This window comes from Caretta caretta, chromosome 6 (genome assembly GCF_965140235.1).
Source record: "Caretta caretta isolate rCarCar2 chromosome 6, rCarCar1.hap1, whole genome shotgun sequence".
NCBI classification, from domain to species: Eukaryota; Metazoa; Chordata; order Testudines; family Cheloniidae; genus Caretta; species Caretta caretta.
In genome coordinates, this window is record NC_134211.1 from 68,416,097 (window position 1) to 68,438,512 (window position 22,416).

A 22,416-nucleotide genomic window follows, 5' to 3' on the forward strand; every position below is an offset into this window, starting at 1 on the left:
GACCATTTCTGAAATAGTAAAACGAGACTTTTCACAGCAATGAAAGTGCTGCTTTGTATCCCAGCTATGTGCCGCAGCCTCAAACTAGGAAACCCCTCAGCCCAACCTGGATGCTGAGCTGCAAGGCCTAGGCTGTTGAACTGTGCACACTAGAATTCACATAGCACATGAACACCAAACAAAGTAATGTGGAAGGGCTGGTTATACTGGAAAAGATGTGTGGCCACACTTGAGCAGCAACTAGTATTGCACAAGATGTCACATTTCTACTCAGCTACTTTACTGCCTCTAGAGAGTTTTTTAAACCTTTGTGTACAAGATGTGAGGACACGTATCTCCACCTAGCTACCATTGCTCGCTGATGGCAAATTGAATTACACTTCCGAACTGGTTAGCAAGCCTCATATTGTTTTGCAGAAAGGGAGAATATTTAGGGTAACTATTTTCCCCTCTGCACAGCCCCATCACACATTTTTGTGCAGTTTTGCTTTCCTCTTCATCTCACAGCAGGCAGGAGCACAAGGCATATATAATTATGCAGTAATTATACTAGTTCGTTTTATATTATAAGCTATTACATTTATTGGGTATAAAAATAATCACCAGCTGACCTGCAGTGTGGATTACTGGAAATAAATAAATATGGATTGATCCTGTAATCACCAGGAGCTTAACAGTAATTTCCCTGCCCCACTATAGTACTTGGGGTGGATATACCTGGCAATAACCATATAATGGTTACCATAATATGTATACTATGTAACATTACATCTTCCATTTCTTTCTCACAGAGGGGATAAGAATAGTTTTTTGGATAGCAGGGATTACTGTAGATAAATCTTTGAGCCAACTCAGTAGAGGTTGCATGTCTTAATTCATGTAAAGGTAGCTGAGTGTTATTTGACCACACTTCTAGCCTTTGACACTAAAAGTGGGCAGGCAACAAAGCAATATTTTATTTAGACTTTAAATATATTTATTCACAGCTGGGTCACTGCCAAACATCCCCTTTCCTGTTTTCTCTGTCTCATTTTATCACTCACCTTTTAATTCTTCTCAGAGAGGTGACCAAGAAAAAGCAGAAAGCCTACCAGGAGTGGAAGATGGGAGGGATTAGCAAGGAAAGCTACTTTATTGAGGTCAGAACTTGTAGGGATAAAGTGAGAAAGGCCAAAAGCCATGTAGAGTTTGGACCTTGCAAAGGCAATTAAAACCAATAGTAAAAGGTTCTATAGTCATATAAATAAGAAGAAAACAAAGAAAGAAGAAGTGGGACCGCTAAACACTGAGGATGGAGTGGAGGTTAAGGATAAACTAGGCATGGCCTAATATCTAAACAAATACTTTGCCTCAGTCTTTAATGAGGCTAATGAGGAAGTTAGGGATAATGCTAGGTTGACAAATGGGAGTGAGGATATGGAGGTAGATATTACCACATCCGAGGTAGAAGCCAAACTCAAACAGCTTAATGGGACTAAATCGGGGGGCCCAGTTAATCTTCATCCAAGTATATTAAAGGAACTGGCAAACGAAATTGCAAGCCCATTAGCAAGATTTTTTTAATGTAAACTCAGGGGTTCTACCGTATGATTGGAGAATTGCTAACATAGTTCCTATTTTTAAGAAAGGGAAAAAAGGTGTTCCAGATAACTACAGGCCTGTTAGTTTGACATCTGTAATATGCAAGGTCTTGGAAAAAAATTTGAAGGAGGAAGTAGTTAAGTACATTGAGGTCAATGGTAATTGGGACAAAATACAACATGGTTTTACAAAAGGTATTTCGTGCCAAACCAACCCGATCTCCTTCTTTGAGAAGGTAACAGATTTTTTAGACAAAGGAAATGCAGTGGATCTAATTTACCTTGATTTCAGTAAGGCATTTGATATGGTTTCACATGGGGAATTATTAATTAAATTGGAAAAGATGGGAATCAACATGAAAACTGAAAGGTGGCTAAGGAACTGGTTAAAGGGGAGACTACGATGGGTCACACTGAAAGGTGAACTGTCAGGCTGGAAGGAGGTTACTAGTGGAGTTCCTCAGGGATTGGTTTTGGGACCAATCTTATTTAATCTTTTTTTTTACTAACCTTGGCACAAAAAGTGGGAATGTGCTAATAAAGTTTGCCGATGACACAAAGCTGGGAGGTATTGCCAATACAGAGAAGGATGGGGATATCATACAGGAAGATCTGGATGACCTTGTAAACTGGAGTAATAGTAATAGAATGAAATTTAATAGTGATAAGTGCAAGGTCATGCATTTAGGGATTAATAACAAAACATTTTATTATAAGTTGGGGACGCATCACTTGGAAGTAACAGAGGAGGAGAAGAACCTCGGAGTATTGGTCGATCACAGGATGACTATGAGCCGCCAATGTGATACGGCTGTGAAAAAAGCTAATGTGGTCTTGGGATGCATCAGGCGAGGTATTTCCAGTAGAGATAAGGAGGTGTTAGTACCATTATACAAGGCACTGGTGAGACCTCATCTGGAATACTGTGTGCAGTTCTGGTCTCCTTTGTTTAAGAAGGATGAATTCAAACTGAAACAGGTACAGAGAAGGGCTATTAGGATGATCCAAGGAATGGAAAACCTGTCTTATGAAAGGAGACTCAAAGAGCTTGGCTTGTTTAGCCTAACTAAAAGAAGGTAGAGGGGAGATATGATTGCTCTCTATAAATATATCAGAGGGATAAATACCAGGGAGGGGGAGGAATTATTTAAGCTCAGTACCAATGTGGACACAAGAACAAATGGATATAAACTAGCCACCAGCAAGTTTAGACTTGAAATTAGACAAAGGTTTTTAACCATCAGAGGAGTGAAGTTCTGGAACAGCCTTCCAAGGGGAGTAGTGGGGGCAAAAGACCTATCTGGCTTCAAGACTAAGCTTGATAAGTTTATGGAGGAAATGGTATGATGGGATAGCCTAATTTTGGCAATTAATTGATCTTTGACTATTAGCGGTATATATGCCCAATAGCCTGTGATGGGATGTTAGCTGGGGTGGGATATGAGTTACGACAGAGAATTCTTTCCTGGGTATCTGGCTGGTGAGTCTTGCCCACATGCTCAGGGTTTAGCTGATTGCCGTATTTGGCATCAGGAAGGAATTTTCCTCCAGGGCATATTGGCAGAGGCCTTGGGGGGTTTTTGCCTTCCTCTGCAGCATGGGGCACGGGTCACTTGCTGGAGGATTCTCTGCACCTTGAAGTCTTTAAACCACGGTTTGAGGACTTCAATAGCTCAGACATAGGTTAGGGGTTTGTTACAGGAGTGGGTGGGTGAAATTCTGTGGTCTGTGTTGTGCAGGAGGTCAGACTAGATGATCAAAATGGTCCCTTCTGACCTTAAGGTCTATGATTCTATGTATTCTGCAGTTCATTTCCCCACTTGTGAGGGCTGGAACTTCTGTTTCCTACACTTTTAAGCATTATCTTACTTTTGTTTCTAGAATATCCTGGAGCTGAAAGTCTGTGATGAAGATGAACACACTCCAGATGACCATCTCCTCACTGTTTTTTTTGATGTATCTAAAATCCAACTTGGAGAAACAGTTCGGCTGAACTTTCTGGTGAATCCACAGGTGAGGACTGAAATCAAAGGCAGAACTTGATAAGAAGGATACACTTATCTCAGTTTTCCCCGTAAATGTTCAAACTTATTTTTTCCTTGCTGTGTACTTACAGTATTAGCCATCTCCCCATATCAGCTTCTCAGCTTGCCTCATTGTAAGACACCACAACATTGTTTCTGTATTTAAAATAAAAGTGTGGACAAGCACCTTCACACAGTTGTTTAAAGGATGTTGGTGAGAATCTGACACTGTTGACCAAGTCTGTCTTATTGCTGATCTTCATAGCAAGGCTGAACCAGCCAAAGACTGTAGTTTCACCCCTAATGACATTAGAGGCTCTTTTGCAGTTGGAGCTAGTGGTTCTGATCTGTGGATCTATTTTGCACTGACACAGAAACAACTGATGCAGCAGTTATGTACTGTGAGCCCAATGTTCAAACATGAATGTCTAAATAGGACTTAAATCCACGTCTTTGTGGTAAATACAAACTGATTCTATGCTGGGGTGCTCTGAGAAATATTAATGCCAATTTTATAATTTAAGTCTCCAAATTCAGATTTGGGTACATATATCAGAAAATTGGGCCCCGTATTTCATGTTTTCTTAAGTGACAAATTATTGTCAGTAGAATGTAAGGTCAGTTGAAAGGAAAGTTTAATGTCTGATGACTTATGTGGTGTATTGTGACCAAGCAGGTTAGGTACTGTTGCTGCTAAGGTAAGGAAAGTTTTCAAAGACAGGTGAAGCTGTCTATTGCTCATTCAGAAATATTTCTCTCTCTTCATCATTCCCCAAAGAGGGAAAAGAGAGTGACAGGTGTGACTTATTTCAAAAGCCTCTCCTGGTAATGGGAAAATCAGCTACTGGAAAGCAGAATAATATAATGGATATAATATAAATTAGATTGAAACTGAAGAAAATGAAGCACATTGCATTTGCACCAAGATGAGGGAAAAGTTACTTTGCGGAAGTTCTATGCATATCAAGGGGTCAGATTTATACAGTATCTTTATGGAGAAGAGTAATCATGTAATGACTTAATTCATTTCCATTTTTAGGGAAAGGAAGAGCTAGAGGTTGAATTCACAATGGAGAGCAGGTGAGAAAAATCCAAGTGTTGTCAAATAACATAATTGTTAGAGGCGTCAGAGATCAATTAACAACAAGGAACATGATTTGTACACTTGCTTTCACCTAAAGCCACGTGGCCAGACCCATGTGGATGTAGTTGATAGTGTATGTTCAGCCTTACTGGACAAGTACATTAGCTGGATGTTTCTGAATGGCATTGAGTAGTGAAATAGTTGGCAATGTTGTTTTAATGAGGTCACACTTAGGCATAAAGGTGAATTTTAAAGCTAAAATGAAAATTGAGGGAAGTGCAGGAATGTCTGCTGATTTCCCCCACCAGTTGGTCTGTATTTGGCATTTAAAACAGATTTAAGTACTAAAAAGGCTTCTAACCCATTTCTGTGAAATAATAAGATGGGCATGTATATCTCAGTTTTAAATTTAGTTTTGCTATTGATGTTCAGAGTGAATGGGGAAAAATTGTCTCCTTATGCTTATTATGACATGTTGGACTAATTCATTAGCCTTTCAGCTCTGGTCCTCCAGAGTCAAGTGTGGATATTTTTGGCCAATGGAGTATATTCAGTGGTTTCCACCTGTCAGCAAATTCAGCTTGATGTACATTTGAAAACTACCCTCTTTTGGCACAATCAGCAGTCTCTGCTCAGCACAGCTCTAGTACTGGAATAGCAGGAGCTTTAAAAAGCCAGATCTATTTAGAGTTTCACAGGAATATGAGGAAAACTGGAACACACATTGAGAATTACTCCTGTTGCTAGCCTGTGCTGTCAGACCCAACACTTCCAAGAGTGACACAAAAATTAAAATAAGCAAAATACAAATAAAGAACAAAAATGGCAATTCATGTCCTTAAATTATTATTTAAATACTAGTTACGAACTGAATATATTTCTTTCTTTCTTTTTAGTCCAGATCTTCCTGAAAACATTGCTACCAATGGTGTATTAGTGGTAATTTTTATTTTCTATTATCTTTCCTCTACTGTATTGCAATGCACATCATACTGCTTTGAACAGAGAACGAGTTGCCCCACAGTTATCCTTCCAACACAAAATCTCTTCTGAGAAATAGGCTGGCATTGGATCCCAGTGACCATGACAAAAAGAAAAGGAGTACTTGTGGCACTTTAGAGACTAACCAATTTATTTGAGCATAAGCTTTCGTGAGCTACAACTCACTTCATCGGATGCATTGGATGAAGTGAGCTGTAGCTCACGAAAGCTTATGCTCAAATAAATTGATTAGTCTCTAAGGTGCCACAAGTCCTCCTTTTCTTTTTGCAAATACAGACTAACACGGCTGTTACTCTAAAATCAGTGAACATGACAGTCCGCTCTCCCGCACATCTCCCATGTTAGGAGAAACTGAACTGGAAGAGCTGTGAACTGCCCCAAGCCGCGCTCCTCCACAGTCCCACAGAGTGTCACAGCTGTGAGCATCCTCACAGCCAGTGTTCCCGCTCCATTATCTAGAGTGACTCCTGTTGGGAGAAGCTAAAATTGGACTAGCTGTGAGATTTCCCATACACCATTACCGATAGTGTGGCTGGTATGAGGTAGCAATATATCTATATAACTGTAAAGCTTCTTCTGTGGCTGGTCCTTTCAATTACAGCTGTTATTTCAGTAGCTTTCTCTCATTTTTTTTCCTGGGGAATCTATTGCCTCCTTGGTGCAGGCCTGAGGATACTTCTGTTTTCTCCATCCATATACACCCATCCTAGAAGTCATATAGTAAGTCTCAAGCCACCATCCCTTCAGCTGAGGACTAGACACGAGTCTCTCCAGAGACTTTCATTGGAAACTGTTGCAAAGCATCATGGAGTAATTAGTCCTCCCAGGGGCTGATCTTGCAGTCTGCACAACACCCCCACCTCCTTCCTATCTGGATAGCAAGCGACTAGCAGGGGAATCAGATTTAGTTTTGTTTGTGTCATTTTATCTATCTTTTATTTGTTGTCTCTGGTACAGTCTCGTGAAGTTTCCTGTTTGGAAGTTCAGGTGGATGAGGGGAGGATAAAGAAGGAATCCACAGGTTAGTACCTCCGGATGAAACTGGTTAAAATTTTATAGCAAAATTTCAACAGAACAGTATCTACCATTTCTGGGGTGATTTGTTGATATGCATTACAGTAAGGGCATTTGGTGTTTTAAAGGAAAGGAGAAACTCCCATCGAGTCCTATGGGCTTTGGATCAGGTTCTAAATGATCAGACAACCTATAGGGAGTATTACAGCATTCACAATTGAACACCAACTGTAGTTAATTAAACAGAATAGTTTCCATCACAGCATCCTGTTGCCGGATGCTCATGGTTTTCTGAAACATTCATATATGGAGAGGAAATTTTCCATGCCTGATCTATTCCAAGAGTTGGAGCGAAATGCCTCCAGGTGTTTGAGTTCAGAGAAGATGGGAGTATGTGGGGTGAGAAACAAAGCTCTTTTCTCAATTTAAAAATTTCTAATTGCCCTTTTCAGACAAAAATACCAGCAGTTTGAGACCTGAAATATACTCTATATTACCTGAGATACTCATTGCACATCTTGGGCTGTGCATAGCCATTTTGTTTCCTCTATATCCATAGCCTTATGGATTTGTAATGCAACTTTTAAAATATCATGTGTTGGTCCCTGATCCAACAAAACATGTAAGCATGTGGATCTTCACACTGAAGTCAGGGACACTTGCTCTCATGCTAGATCAGAGCCAAGTTCCTTGACTGAGAAAATTCTTTTAGGGATTCCATGGTTGGCCTATATAGTCTTAAATATGTGGATTGATGTGGTACTTTTCCTGTTGTTCATAGAGAATGGAGAGGTTTGGCCCAAACCAAACCTATCTACTGTAAATACCAATTTTTAAGTTTATACAGACAAACTTTTGAATTCTCTGAGTGCCAAAAGTGTCTAAAACATTGCATAAGAGCTAAAAATGTTTTAACACTCCCTAGCTAACTGAAGAATAATCAAGTAGATGAAGGGTTGGATTCTCTTTGATTTCACTGTGAACTGAGGTATGCCAGCACTGAGCTGGTTTGAAAATCCCACCCTTCCAGAAACAGGAATTTCCAGATAAAGTTATAATCAACTGAAACCAGGGGTTTTGAATGTCTGGTATCTCACCAGCAGTGAAAGAACTGCTACTGCAATGCTCTAACACTCCAAGCAAGAATTATAGTGCAGATCGTTAGAATATAACGAGATTGTTTCATAGAGGAACTAAAACTGAAGTCAAGATGCACAGATAAATCAGTATAATTGTTTATGTCACCTAAACCACTGGCTGTCAAAATGAGTGTAGTGTATAGTAGAAGAGCTTTTCTGTATTGGAGTGTAATATGACTCTCTTATAGGGCAATCCTCCCAGTTACATGAATCCCTTTTATATGGAACTCCCTTGTACTCTACAGTGTAAATGCCTTATGGCCTGATTGTGAGAGATGCCAAGTCCCCTCATTGACTTCACTGGGAGTTGATGGTGCTCATAGGACTGGGCCCCTAGACAATGTTTTTTATGGCTATAAAACATTATGGATACATGGTTTATATGGTGTCTTGGAACACTGTTGGCTTATTAAGCAGCATCCACATTGTGAAATTAATGTAGAGAACTCTGAAATGTTGTTTTAAATTAGTTAAAGATGTGATAATCATGGGTTCAATGTTTGTTTTGTCACCTGTTTAGAAAGAAAATTCGCATTTACAGTGGAAGGATCCTATGAAGGAACCCAGAACCTTTCACTGAGCTCCTACCTTTGTCCTGCTTCTCCTGCCAGATTTCACTATATCAAGTATAATCACTCAGAGCTGGGCATTGCACTACCAAAGATGAGACAGCTCTCTGTGGTACGTTATCATTACAGACCTTTATGAACACAGCTCATCGGTTTATCTTTTCTGGGGACTTGGAAGTATGGGGGCGAAATGTTTAACCATTTTCTCCTTGTTGTATTACAATTAACCTCCCCTACCATTTTCTTTTTAGTCTTCCTCAAGTCAAGATGAAAGTGAGTCCCTGACTCTAGCTCTGAATTCACTTCCCATTCAAGATAAAGTAACAATAGGAGAGGTGAGTGTTGACCCACCAATCTTTATAGAATAAATACCAAACCAGGATGCTTTCAACTTACAGGGAAATAACTTTGCATTGTCATTAAACTCCAGTCAGTTTACATGTTGTTGCGTACACACAGACACATTCACTTGTTAAAAGAACATGAAGGTTGCAAAGTCAAGCACTGGAAAGTTAAGAGATACCAGAATTAAGATTGCCTGTATAACTTCAGTTCAGTTCCCTTGAGCATATGCATTATAATACCATTTTTAATTATATGACTGCATGCTATTTTTTCCCACAGGACCTTTGCTTCATTCAGCTCACAGGATGGATGGTGCTCATTTAATAAGCAGTTGTTCAATATTTTGATCTCTCCTCTTTAAATTTGTGGCCTCAAGCCTTATCTACTCCCCACTATTCAAACCCTGCTCCAAAGACACAATTATTAATTTCCTCATGGGATTTTGTATGGTGCTCATCACTAAGACTGCAAGTTTGTCAAGGAGGTCATGGACTTTCTGTGACCTCTGTGCCTTCTGCAGCAGCTGGTGCGGATGGCTCCGGAGCTGTCTGAGCAGCTCAGGCAGCCTCTGGGCCAGTTGCATCGGCCGTTGCTGGGGCAATCTTGGGCCACGCCCTGCCCCGCCCACCCTAGCAGCAGCAGGAGAAGTTTTAGTGGGGGGGCTCAGGGCTGGGGGTTGGGGGCGTGGAAGGGGGTGAGGGCTCTGTGCGGTGCTTACTCTGAGAGGGCTCCCCGCAAGTGGCAACATCCCCTTTGCATGTCCTAGCTCAGCATGCTGCCTCTGCATACAGGCACCGTCCCCGCAGCTCCCATTGGCTGCAGTTCTAGGAGCATAGAGAGGCATATATTGCCACTTCCGAGAAGCCGGGTAGGGAGCCTGCAAGCCCCGCCAACCACACCCCTGCCCCAGCACCAGTGGGGGTCCCGGGCTGCTCCCACCTGAGCAACCGTGGTGCCCCTGGACCTCCCCCCAGCACTCGCGATGCTCCCTAGACTGCCCCCCGAGCACCTGTGGCCCCCCTCACCCTCTGGGACGCCCACCCATAACACTCCCAAGATTTAGTCAGGGGTATAGTACAAGTCATGGGCCATGAATTTTTGTTTACTGCCCATGATCTGTCCATGACTTTTACTAAAAATATCCGCGTCTAAAACGTAGCCTTACTCATCATAATAGTATGTGTTTCAGAAACACTGATGAATTTATCCTCCCAACCATATGCGCTGACTTCTGATCGTGCCGGTGGGTGCTTGACCCCGCTCTGTCCCCAGCCCCAACCCAACTCCACCCCTGCCCCGCCCCCATTCCAACTCCTTCCCCAAATCCCTGCCCCAGCCCCGCCTCCTCCCCGAAGTGTGCCACATTCCTGTTCCTCCCCATCCCTCCCAGAGCTTGCTAGTTTGCCGGCGGCAAGTGCTGGGAGGTAGGCGGAGGACCGGGAACATGGTGCGCTCAGGGGAGGAGGTGGAGCGGAGGTGAGGTGAGGTGGGGCGGGCGGGGGGAGCGAGCTTGGCTGCCGGTGGGTGCAGAGCACCCATTAATTTTTCCCCATGGGTGCTCCAGCCCCAGAGCACCCATGGAGTCGGCGCCTATGTTCCCAACAGCCCTGCAAGAGGAACAGCTATTATTATCCCCATTTTACAGATGGAGAACTGAGATAGAGTGGAATTGAAGTCCAAAGTGTCCCCACTTCTGCAAATCAGATCACAAGGTCTTAAGGTGGACCTCAATTCATGACCACCTGTGAAAAATCTGGTTTAAATTAATTGCTCAGCAACACATAGGAATTCTGTAGAACAGGCAGGGATTAGAATCCAGTTCTTCAGGACAGCATTCAACTGCCTTAACCATGAGACTATCCTTTCTCATCTTCTAATCTTCTGTACACCATTCACTACACTTCCAGCTTCTGCAACAAATGAGACAGGGGTCCCACAGAGGGGTTGTCTTTAGTTTACTACCCAGATGCATCCCCAGAGCAGATCCATTCTGAGCACTGAATGAACCAGGGGTCCTGTGGGGAAAAATAGTTTAATCAAAAATTAAAGACTGTATCATAATGTGGATGCACAAAAGGCCAAATTAAGGTTGCACAGGTAACCTTAATTGTGGCATTTCCTAACTTGTGAATGGTTGACAGTGAAAACTTAATATTCTTTTACTGATTTTTTTGTAATTGTAATTTCCAATGTTTTAAAAATGGCAAACTGAAAAATAATGGTTGTCATCCTCTATATGGAACAGCACTAGAAGGGGATGTGACACATGCCCTTTGCTAGTGGGTTTCACAGATATTTGCTGAGAGCAGAGGAATTTAGAGATTCAGGAATGCTGGGTTCCATTCCAAGCTCTGCAGGTTAGCATGTCTAGTGGTCACAGATCCTTCTGTCCATTCCCCCCAAGATTGATCCCTTCTCCTCCATCTCTTTCCACCTGTCCATGGCCTAGTCCCCTCTTTTCCACACCCTGTCTTCACATTTCAATCCCAATCTCCTTGCCTAGCCAGTCCCAATCTTCACCCCAACTCTCAGTCCCATTCTCCACCCACTCAGAGCCTCAAAACCAATCTTCCTGCAATCAGTCAGTTTGAGTGTCCCACTGCCTCCCAGTCTCCCCCGGCCCACCTTCCAGTCCCAGTATCCTTGCCCAGTCAGTTCTAGTCTCACCCCCCACCCCCCTAAATCCCACTTTTGTCTTTCTTCTTGGTCTGGCTTTTGTTTCACAGAATTAGAATTTAGTCAAATTTGGGTGCATTTTCATGGGAATAACAAATGGCACATCCTTGACAGAAAAGCCAAATTTCAAGTCCCTGCTCCAAAGCATGGGGGCACTGCAACTTCCAATGAAAATACTATAAGAATTTTTCTAACATGAACAAAAAAAATAATTTTTCCTTAAACTCATTCCTGGAAATGGCTGAACCGCACTGTCTGAAGCTTTCCAAAAATATTCATCCTGAGGCAGAAACCCAGCATGGAAAATTTTTAGCTCAAACATTAAAACCTGGCAAAGTTACAAACAACTGAAAACACAGGGTCTATAATGGGAAGTTTGGGCAACCTTAATAGAAGGTGGTGCTACCAGACTTTCCTGTAACAGGAGAATTTCTTTGTGCTCTGTGCATCAGCTTAACTCTACCAGCTTCGGGGAGGGATTTACTTCCTTCTTCCACTCCCTCCTTTTTCATCAGTGAAGACAAGAGAAATGGAGTTCAAATTAAAACCACAAACCAGAGTGAAATCCACACACACACACACACACACACACACGTATGATAAATGAATGTAAAAAATCAGTTTGCACCCAGAGGGTTGGAATCTCAGATGGCCTAAATTAGCATAGTCTCATTGACCTCAATGGAACTACGCTGATTTATAATAGCTGAGGCTCTGGCCCATTATTAACCCATGTCCATGGCTAATTAGTCTGGTATTTAGAGCATACATTGATATGCGTAGTTTAATTAAAGGTGGCAATTACTGGCTGAGGCCTTATGTCTTTTAAACTGGTACAGGTGCCTGAAAACATTGGAAAGATTGAGTTAAAATAGTAGACTGAGGATTAACTAGTGGTGTTGAGTAGAACTGTGTGAAATTTTTCAGATGAAACTTTTTTTATGAAAAATACAAATTTGAGTCGATGAAGACTTTTCACAAATTTGTGTTGAATATGCTGTGTAGTTTCAGCTGAAATCCTCCCCCGCAATAAATTAAAAAAAAAAAAGAAAAATACATTTTTGAAATGAAAGGCTTTTGATTTTTTCAATTCAAAATAACTTTTTGTTTCCAAATTTGCCTCAATTTTCGTTGTAAAAAAAGATTTAAAAACTTGGAAGTGAAGCGTATTATTTTGGATTGACTGTAACATTTAATTCAATCCAAAACAATTTTTAAAAACTTTTCAGTTAGCCAAAAAACTGGAAAAAAATTCATTTCGGGTCTATTTGAAACAATTCCCCTCCCCCAATCCATTTTTTGTTTTGCATTGTCCAGTAAACTGAAAAATCAGTTATTCGCACAGCTCTAGTTTTGAGTCTGTCTATAACTGTATTTCTCGAATTATTGATGGTCAGGCTCTGTGGCTTCAGTGCTAATTGTGGAGCAGGTAAAACTCATCCCAAGACTGAGAGGAGACACAAGCCTAAAAATATGATGACTCTGATAATTTTCGCTTTCTTGGTTTTCAGACCAGAACGTTTGATTTGCATGTGAAGACAAAAGAATGGTAAGAGAGTCCCAATCTTGCTTTTGGATCTGTGTGGATAGATCCCCACAGGGCCCAACTGAAATCAGTAGAGCTCCATCCAGGCATGGGGATCTGTCAATTGCGAGAGAAGGGCACTTATTCTTTGGAAGTGGATAATGTCAGCAGAGCTTTTCCCTTTCCTTGCTGGGGAATAATGTCTTGCTGCAATCATTTAACAAAACAGAATAACCTGTAGTTGATTTCAACAGCAGATGAGAATATGTCATGAAACGCAGCACATTGCGAATAGGCTAATCATTTTAATGCAACTCTTTCATTAGATGCCATAGAAGCACCAGTCAAACTAGCAATTAGAAATCTGTACACACACTGGCTGGTCTGGCATCATCTCCCTTCCCACAGCCTTGTTCTTCTATGGTACACAGTTTAGGGCTCTACCCAGCAAGGTGCTGAGCTTTTTGGCCCTGATCCAGCAAAGCACATAAACCCATGCTTAACTTTAAACATGCTTCTAGTCCCATTGACCACTTATTGAATTAAATTTAAGCACATATTGCTTTCTCTATCTCATTTCTTACATTAGTCTGTCTATACAGAGGTGTTGGAATGTCTTTTCTGTAAACATATCCAAGGTTATATATATATATATATATATATATAGAGAGAGAGAGACTTGAAATTGACTACAACAGATAATAATTTGTGGGTTTTCCTTGGCTTCAGGACTCAGGGCCTGTTTAACAGCTCAAGAAAACTAGATGTACGTTTGGGATTTGACCTGTGCACAGAGGAACAGAATTTTCTGAAGAATCGGAAGAAACTGGTTGCTGCTGCTCTGAAGAAGGTTCTTCGGCTAGAGGAGGATCTGAAGGACCATGAGGTAGTTGAGGCAGAAGAATCTTGTGTCCTGTATTGCCCCAGATGAATGCTGAGTCCTGTTGGGTACCAAAAGCCTGGTCCAAAGCCCACTGAAATCAATGGGGAGTCTTTCATGGTCTTTCAGTGGGAGTCACTGTTGGTGCTGGTTACAATGAGTGATGTGCTGTTGGAGGGGGACTGAGAAAGTAGCGTGTGTCCTGTGTAGAAAGGCAATACCTAGGGGATCCTTCTCTCTCCTTTCCCCAGGCCAGGACAATAGGCACATGAGTGTTCTACCCCCTTCAGTCCCCCATTCAGCCCAGGAGAAGGGCATTCCATGAGGAAGTCTTCTCTCCAGGTCCTGTTCAGGCCAAGGAGGTCTCAAGTTTGACAGACCAATGTTCTAGTCTGGACTGGCAAATCCTATATTCCTATGTTGGCCTCCGGGTGAATACCCTGTTTAGGAGAATCCCAGAGCTGTGAGTTTGACCCCAATTACCATACATATTTTAAAAAAACCAACCCACTTTGACAATGGAAGAATCTGAACTTCACTGTATTCAGCAGCAAGGAGAGTATCAAACAATTTAGAATGAAGCATATGCAGGGCCGCCCTTCTTGTATTATTTTGCTGTGCCACAATTTATGGGAATGCTGTAACCACTCACAGATCAGATTTATTTTTTGCTCACCTTTTGTTTATCTTTCTCCTTTTTAACCATTAATGCTCCTCAGTGTTGTTTGTCACCAACTTTCTGCCATTGTGTGTTGTACAGGTGCCAGTTGTGGCTGTGACAACAACAGGAGGTGGGATAAGAGCTTTGACAGCCATGTATGGCAGCATTTTGGGTCTTCAGAAACTGAATGTTCTCGACTGTGTTTCATACATCACTGGCTCATCTGGGACAACATGGTAAGGAGCTCATTTTATAAGATTTTATTTGATCCTTCTATAAGCTTCTGGGGGAGAGAGAAATGCTCAAGGAATAGGTTATCTTGCTTGGAAATACACTACAGCGTTATGCCAGCATAGCTACAGCATCCTAGCTATTCAGCTACAGTCCCTGTAGACACGGCCTAAGGGTAAAATTTTCAAAGTTGCTTAAGTCCCATTTTAAAAAATGATTTAGGCACTTGGGACCTTAAGTCTCATTGAAAATCAATGAGATTTAGGCTCCCATGTCACCTTTGAAAATGAGACTTAGGCTCCTATAGATACTTCAGAACATTTTCACCTAAATTTTTCTTATTTTCTAGCTAATAGTTCTTTTCCTGGCACTTAGATTTCAGCTAGCAAAAATAATGATCGTTTTAGGTAATTTAACCCCATTCATGAATATCAGTGGGGAGTCACTGGATAGCCTACCATACAGTATATATTCTGAATGGACTGGAGTAAAAATTACCAGATGAAACAAGGAGAGTTTACCAGAGATTTGTGAACATTTCCTCAATCCTGGGTAAAGTTTCAAGCAAACCTGTGTTGAGTTTTGACAGTGAACCTCAACTGAATTTTTTTTGCATTGGGTGGAAACCATGTTGAAACTTGGAAATCATGTGGCTTTGCACATCTTTGACCCAAAACCCAGTGTTGTCAGATGAGTTTCCCTCTGGGCTTTGGAATTTGTTCATCTCTGAAACTCTAAACAAAACATCAATGATGTGAGTTAGCTTAAGTGAAGTGAATCTGAAAAAAGGTTGCATGAAGCTCTGCCACATAGATCCGTTGAGTTTCACAGTCCCCTAATTCTAATTCGCTGTTGTCTTTAACATGGTATTTCCTGTTCCCAGGACCATGACAAACTTGTATGAAGATGATGATTGGTCACAGAAGGATCTAGGGGAGCTAATCATTGAAGCTCGGAAGCAAGCATCCAAATCCAAAATGAGTGCTTTTTCCTTGGAAAGTCTGAAGAATTATCATAGGGAGCTGAGTCAACGCACCCAAGCAGGATACAAGACATCTTTTATAGATCTCTGGGGGCTCATGATTGAATCCATGTTGAATGATGAGGTACTGTATACATCCCTCTTTTCAGTAAGGATTATGTTCTCTTTCTAAAAATTAGGAGAAAATTAAACCCTAGGAAGAGAGAGCCATTCAATATCTTTATAGTTATTCACTCAAAGAAATTCCACTGGATTGATGGCAAATCAATACCTCATGCACAGAATAGGACTTTACGATCACATGCTAATGACAGAGAGATACAGAGTGAGTTACTAAATTTTGTGACTTAGTGAATAAATGAACAAACAGAAGAATAACAAATCAAGGGCAATGAAACACGTACTGCATTTTCATTTATTTTCTCAACTGTGGTTTCAGGTTAATTATTTAGGACAGGGATTCACAACCTGAAGGGTTGCAACCCTCTTGCCCTTCTCACGCAGCGAAATGGCAGAGGACAACCTGGCTAGATCCTGACTAAATTAAAGGGGAATTCAGATGTGGGTGGGTAAGTTTTTGTTGTGGAAAAGGAGTATCAGTATAGAGAAGATTGAGAACCACTGATAGGCTAATAATCCAGAGTATATTCGTAAATTAAAGAGATAAGGTGGCTGAGGTAATATTTTTTATTGGACCAACTTCTGTTAGTGAGACAGTTAGCCAGAGCTCACCTCACCCACCTTGTCTCTCAAATATCCTGGGATCGACACAGCCACAACAACACTGCATATACTAGTAAATGTTCTGTAACATATTTTTTAAAAAAAACCCAAAAAACAAATTTTAGTGCCCTGAAGTTCCCCTACAGCATCGGCTATTAAATCTTTGCTGAGAACTGGAGCAAGACTGTCAATTTTTGTGGGGGTTATAAGGGGTGTGATTTAGCAAGGTGTGTGTTAGTGAGGTTCAACTGTATTAAAATACATTGTATGTTCAATACAGTCATTAAAAAAATATAGTGGATCTATTGCTCTGTCAGACCTTAAACTTACAGGACCTTTAAAATTGCTGTTCGTCAGCTTGTGGCAGTGGTTTTGGATTTTATCTCAAGCAGGTGTTTCTGTGGCTAACTTTGAAAGTTATCATAAGATGTGCACAAGCAAAGCTTGAAAAATCTCAGTGGTATTGCCACACTAATGGTGAAAGAAGCCCTTTCAAACTAAATGGGCAAAACCAAGCCCCTTTTTCATGTGACATTTTTCATTCTTCTTCTCGGGCCAGAAGTTATTTTATAAAATTTGATAAAAATCTGTTTCGCTGTTTTGAGAGATCATTTCAAAAATATACTTCATTTCAGATCTTTTTTTTTCACTATAGGTACAGTAGAACCCCAGAGTTACGAACACCTTGGGAACAGAGGTTGTTCATAACTCTGAAATGTTTGTAACTCTGAACAAAACTTTATGGTGGTTCTTTCAAAAGTTTACAACTAAACATTAACTTAATACAGCTTTGAAACTTTACTATGCAGAAGAAAAGGTCTGCTATCCCTTTATTTCTTAGTTTAACACAATATTGTACTGTATTTGCTTTTTTATTTTTGTCTCTGGTGCTGTCTGATTGTGTACTTCCAGTTCCCAATGAGGTGTTTGGTTGACTAGTTCATAACTAGTCAACCATAACATAATTCATAACTCTGGTGTTCGTAACTCTGAGGTTCTACTGTAACTCAATATTGGCTTTTTCTAAAAAACCCCAAACTTTGGAATTAATTTAGGCAGAGTGTCATTGACATGGTGGCTTGACAAAATCATATTTTAAAAAGATGACATTAAAATATAGGAGAACAGTAGAAATAGCATTGTCTCTCCTATTTTTTGCACAATACATGAAAATGCCATGCTACAGATATACTGTGTAGTCTTCAAATTCTAGTATCACACATTGAAATAGAGTGTAGGCTGGTTAGTAGGATCCACCTTCACCAAGACCATTGAGAGGCCCCTGACTTCTTCCCAAATCTCTCTTCCTGTGAGTGAAGTACATAGAGGAGAACCTAGGAGGGAATTCAGACATTTCAGTGACTTCCGAACTAAGATGTTATAGTTGTGCAATGATTAGTGTAGGCAGCACCTCCACCAGTACATGGAGCTATAGCCTTATCTTAGTGTTAAGTTGTTGTCTTGTGTGTTATGTTGTTGATCTGACCTGAGGGAGGAGTGGGGGTTGGCAGAAAGTTCAGTCCTGTCAGTGTGTGCCGGAGTCGGTACCTGCAGTATCCCAATAGAGCTTTGTGATTCTGTAAGTGAGTATTACAGTAGGTTCCTGTGTCATTTTTGTTGTTTCTCAGTTAACCATTTTTTCTTCAAAAACAGAAAGAGGAGCATAAACTCTCAGATCAGCAACAGGCAGTGAATTGGGGTCAGAACCCACTGCCCATCTACCTGGCTCTCAATGTCAAGGACAACATTACCACTAAAGATTTTAGAGGTAATGACTATATTCCAGAATTACAGCTGAGTTTAAATCTAAGAAGGTCCTACTTAGGCTTGGACAAACCAATTAGATAACACAGGAACCTTCCAAACTTTCACCCTGTGACTGAAACAATCCTATTAGGAGGGTTAACAAAGTTTGCATACTTTAACATACATATATTATTGTGTTTCCTTTTGTGTGTGCACGTCTACACTGGGATCTAGCCAGGACCTGAAGTTAAATGTGCAGGATTATGATGAAATAAGATGTTCTCCCAGTATTTCTCCCTCAGCCTAATTGGAAGCAGGGAGTGCTGAAATCTTGTAAGAGCCCATTCTCATGAGATTTCCAGACACAACTTGCAGACCTCAGAGGTCTGGATATTCAGTTACGTATCTAAACTTATAGGCCCTTAAAGAAACTAATTCTCTGAACCTTTTGGAGATCACTTATCACTAGTTCAGTGCTTCTTTTGCATGACAAATCAAAAGGAATAGAAGCCAAATTACATCCTGGTCTCCCTTTCATTGGAGGAACAAACCCTTTCCTTGGTGAAAAGGAAGTTGAATCTATGTTCTCTTTCAGATCCAGTATTGCTCCATCAATTAATCTGAAATGGACAGGAAGTGGAAAATAAAGTGGTGTTACGCTATTCTCGGTCTTCATTTGACACATTCATAATTCTGATTTAGAGGGTGTACATGGGATTGAAGTGATGCATAGACCTCTTGCTGGCCCTTGCATGGGGACAAATATCACCCTATATGTATCTCTCTCATTTACTTGGTACATGAGTGTTTGTTCTGACCATTGCCAGATTAATTGTAAATATACCTTTTACCCATTTGAAATAAAATGTTTATATCCATAGAGCACTAATCCCATTCCACTGACAGTTCCCATCCATTCTCTTTGCAAGGGTGGCTATGCCCCAGGAGATGCTCCCCAGTGTTTGCAATGCTGCCCACCTTCAGGTCCTGTCAGGGGAGAGCTACTTCAATTGTCAGTTGGAGCTGCATAGGAGCCCTGTCACTATAGGCTGCCATGGGGACATGCTGACTCATTACTCCTCCCCATTGCTCCTAGCCATGCTTCTCTTCTGCTACTTTGGGTGACTGACTGCAGGCTCCCCCGTGGAGGGGTTTGGGGTTCCTTGAACTGCCAACCCCCAAACTGGGTGGACCTTGTGCCTCCAGTGACAAAGCTCATGTAAATTGAAAATGAATTAAGGCCACTGTGTGGTCCATTTTGAGGACAGAGCTACCCCCTCCATTTGTTAAGTCCCAAGTCACTCTCCATGTCCTTCAGTGGCACTCATAGTAAATAAAAATGGCTAGTCGCAAACAGTGGTGGTTCCTATAACATAGTTCACCTTGAAAAGCTGAAGCTCAGAAGGTTTATTCTACTTTTAACTCTCTTTACCTGCTAGCTAACACCATGACTAGTTACCCACTGCAGTTAAATAGGTATTTGTGACTCTGTTTGCAGAGTGGGTGGAGTTCACTCCCTATGAGGTGGGATTCCTGAAATATGGAGCCTTTATTCGTGCAGAGGATTTTGGAAGTGAGTTCTTCATGGGCCGGCTGATGAAGAAGCTCCCAGAATCTCGGATCTGCTTCATGCAAGGTGTCTTATTCACTTGGGAAAGTGTTTACCTAATAAGAATACTAATAGCTATGGAAATCAGTGCCTGGCAAGCCACTGTTCTGTGACTGGCAGCAGTGGTGCAGTATCAACTGAAGAAAATGTTTTTATATCTTAATGCGCAGCAGATAAAGTTAAATGTGATTCTAAATTTTCCTAATAGTTCTAAACAGTTGCACTTGGTTTCATTTTCTTGTGATTCCAAATGATAGATTCAGAGTAGATGTGAGATTTTATACATCTTTAACACCTGAGTTTGCAGAACATATCACACACTTTTATATTCCAAATCTCTGAGGTTCAGCCCTTTAGGGCATAGTTCTATTGTTAATTTATAACCCTGAGGAATACAGCACAATAATATTGAAAATTTAGCCCAATAACTAGCAGCATATCTAAACCCGGTAGTAATGTCTTTTACGCAAACTGTATGCTAACAGCTCTTCAAGAATTTAAAGAATAGTTACATGAATAAACAACATATAGTAGCAAAGGGGGGTTATGAAAGAAGTTGGAGAAGCAAGGTATAAAAGAAAATTATATATCCACAGAAATTTGAAAAAAGAGAATAAATAGAGATATAGAAAGTCTGCCATTTTCTGGCAGTTAGAGAGATAAGAACAAGAGCACCTCAGAATTTTTTTAACAAATTGCTTTCATTGAATAATACTGATTTGTCCAAACTGAAACTGTGAAAAAGGGTCAGTTTTGACAACTTTCCTGACTCAAGGGGGGGGGGGGGGGGGAAAGGTGGAAATTGTCAAAATGGGAAAGCGTTTTGTCATTTTTTTAAAACAAAACATGCTGGTTCTCTGCTTCAGAATGATTTTTGTTTTGAAATGTAATCTAATTCGGTGGGGGGGAAATAAAAGAAAGTTTAATAATAGAAAAAAGTTGAAATCAAAATGAAAAATTTCAAAATTATCAAAACAAAATGTTTCAATTGACCTAAAGTGGGGGAAAATTTGAAATTTTGGTTTGTAAATATTTTTTAGATCTTTGACGTTCAGAAATGGGAAAAAAAATGTGAACTTTCAAAAATATTTGTTGGATGGGAAAACTATGTCCCACTGAGCTCTAATGACAACCTCTGTGGCTGATTCCATGAATTAGTGCTGATTAGAGAGAGTTTTTATTTGATTTTTTTTTTATTAAAATGCCTTTCTATTAAAATAAAGACTTTTGAAAAAAGGTGATTTTAAATTTTCTGGGTTTTTATCAAACTAAATATTTTGAACTATGTTCCCTCCCACTTTTCCACCCTCCCATTTCTGTTTGCTACTGAATTCAGTAGAATGACTGATATCTAGGGTCTTCCCTCACCCCACACACTTTTTTTACTTTTCTATGTTTCCTTTGGCCACACTGTAACTTTTCAAGACTTTTTCCACTTTGGAAAAGTTACAGAATGGCAAAAGAAAAAAAACAAAATAAGTTGGGAATGGGAGACCCTGACTTTGAAGATTTTTTATTCTATTGCATTCAGTGACAAAAAGGGAGAAAAAGAAGAGAAAGGGGACAAATTAAAATTCAAAGTTTGTCAAAGATATATTTCAGGGAAAAAGAAAAGCAATTGTTCCAGGTCAAACCCTATGAAGTGGAAACAACTTTGAAATATCCTGTGTAGTTTTTACCAATTTTGAACCATCTCTCTCATTGAAATACAGAGTTCCAACAGCTGAGGAGCAAAAGCTGGATTGAGGAATGTGCCAATATTTGGATCTAGGGGATAGTCCAATTTCAGAGGTGTCTTATTTTGATAATTTGCAGTGATTATAAATATGGGTGCAAATCAGCTTTGCAAATTTCACTCATACAAGATCTGCAGACTTTGTACCCTCAGGAAAGACTTGCTTTACATTCTTGTTTTCCTGCTCCAGGAATCTAGTTGTAGAAGCCTGGGCTATATGTTAAAATTAGAAAGAAATGAGAAAGCAAATTAGAACAGATTTGTGGGGAGGGACAAAAGGTCGTGTTCACTACAAATGCTTCAGTCTTCACTTGGACTCATAAGTTGCTATTAAATCTCTTCCCCTTGATAGGAATGTGGAGTAGTGTATTTTCCAAGAATCTCTTGGATGCATGGCATGCAGCTGACAATTCAGAGGACTTCTGGCACAGATGGACCCAAGACAGAGTGACTGAAATAGGTACATCTGTTTTTTCCTTCCATTTTGTTTTGATTGGTCCTGCATGCTCATCTGATGTGAGCACTATACCCACATTGGCAGTGTGCTCAGTCTCAGGGCCAGGGCAGGACCGGGAAGGGTAAGCCGTGCCTGGTGTTGCGGAGCAGCACTCTCTTTGGTTGATCTTGAAGCAGCAATAATAAGATACTCTTTAGGTGAAGGAGAGTTGCCATAGTGTAGGGCCTAATGAAAATGAGGCAGTCTCAAAAGACTGGGAAGAACAATTTCCTCTACTGGACTTAGTGTTCGTGCAGGAAAGCACTTAGTGGTGCTTCCCACATAAAGCATATTTTGCCTCTGTTCTGGAATCTCTGCTAGCCCCCCAAGTTTGTTTCCGGATACAATTCAAAATGTTGGTTTTTACTCTAAACATTTTCCCGGGACTACCTTGG

At 40.6% G+C, this 22,416-nt stretch overlaps 1 protein-coding gene across 1 annotated transcript in view; it reads left to right on the forward strand.

Annotated features, from left to right (window-relative positions):
* Positions 1-22,416, forward strand: part of LOC125638717 (cytosolic phospholipase A2 epsilon-like) — a 53,459-nt gene that overhangs the window by 24,238 nt on the left and 6,805 nt on the right. The window contains exons 6-18 of the mRNA XM_048854799.2: positions 3,462-3,593; positions 4,644-4,684; positions 5,585-5,627; positions 6,648-6,711; positions 8,364-8,524; positions 8,664-8,747; positions 12,945-12,982; positions 13,709-13,844; positions 14,599-14,735; positions 15,614-15,836; positions 18,089-18,203; positions 19,680-19,817; positions 21,878-21,985. Coding sequence (XP_048710756.1) covers positions 3,462-3,593; positions 4,644-4,684; positions 5,585-5,627; positions 6,648-6,711; positions 8,364-8,524; positions 8,664-8,747; positions 12,945-12,982; positions 13,709-13,844; positions 14,599-14,735; positions 15,614-15,836; positions 18,089-18,203; positions 19,680-19,817; positions 21,878-21,985 — 1,420 coding nt within the window. The remainder of the gene's footprint in view (positions 1-3,461; positions 3,594-4,643; positions 4,685-5,584; positions 5,628-6,647; positions 6,712-8,363; positions 8,525-8,663; positions 8,748-12,944; positions 12,983-13,708; positions 13,845-14,598; positions 14,736-15,613; positions 15,837-18,088; positions 18,204-19,679; positions 19,818-21,877; positions 21,986-22,416) is intronic.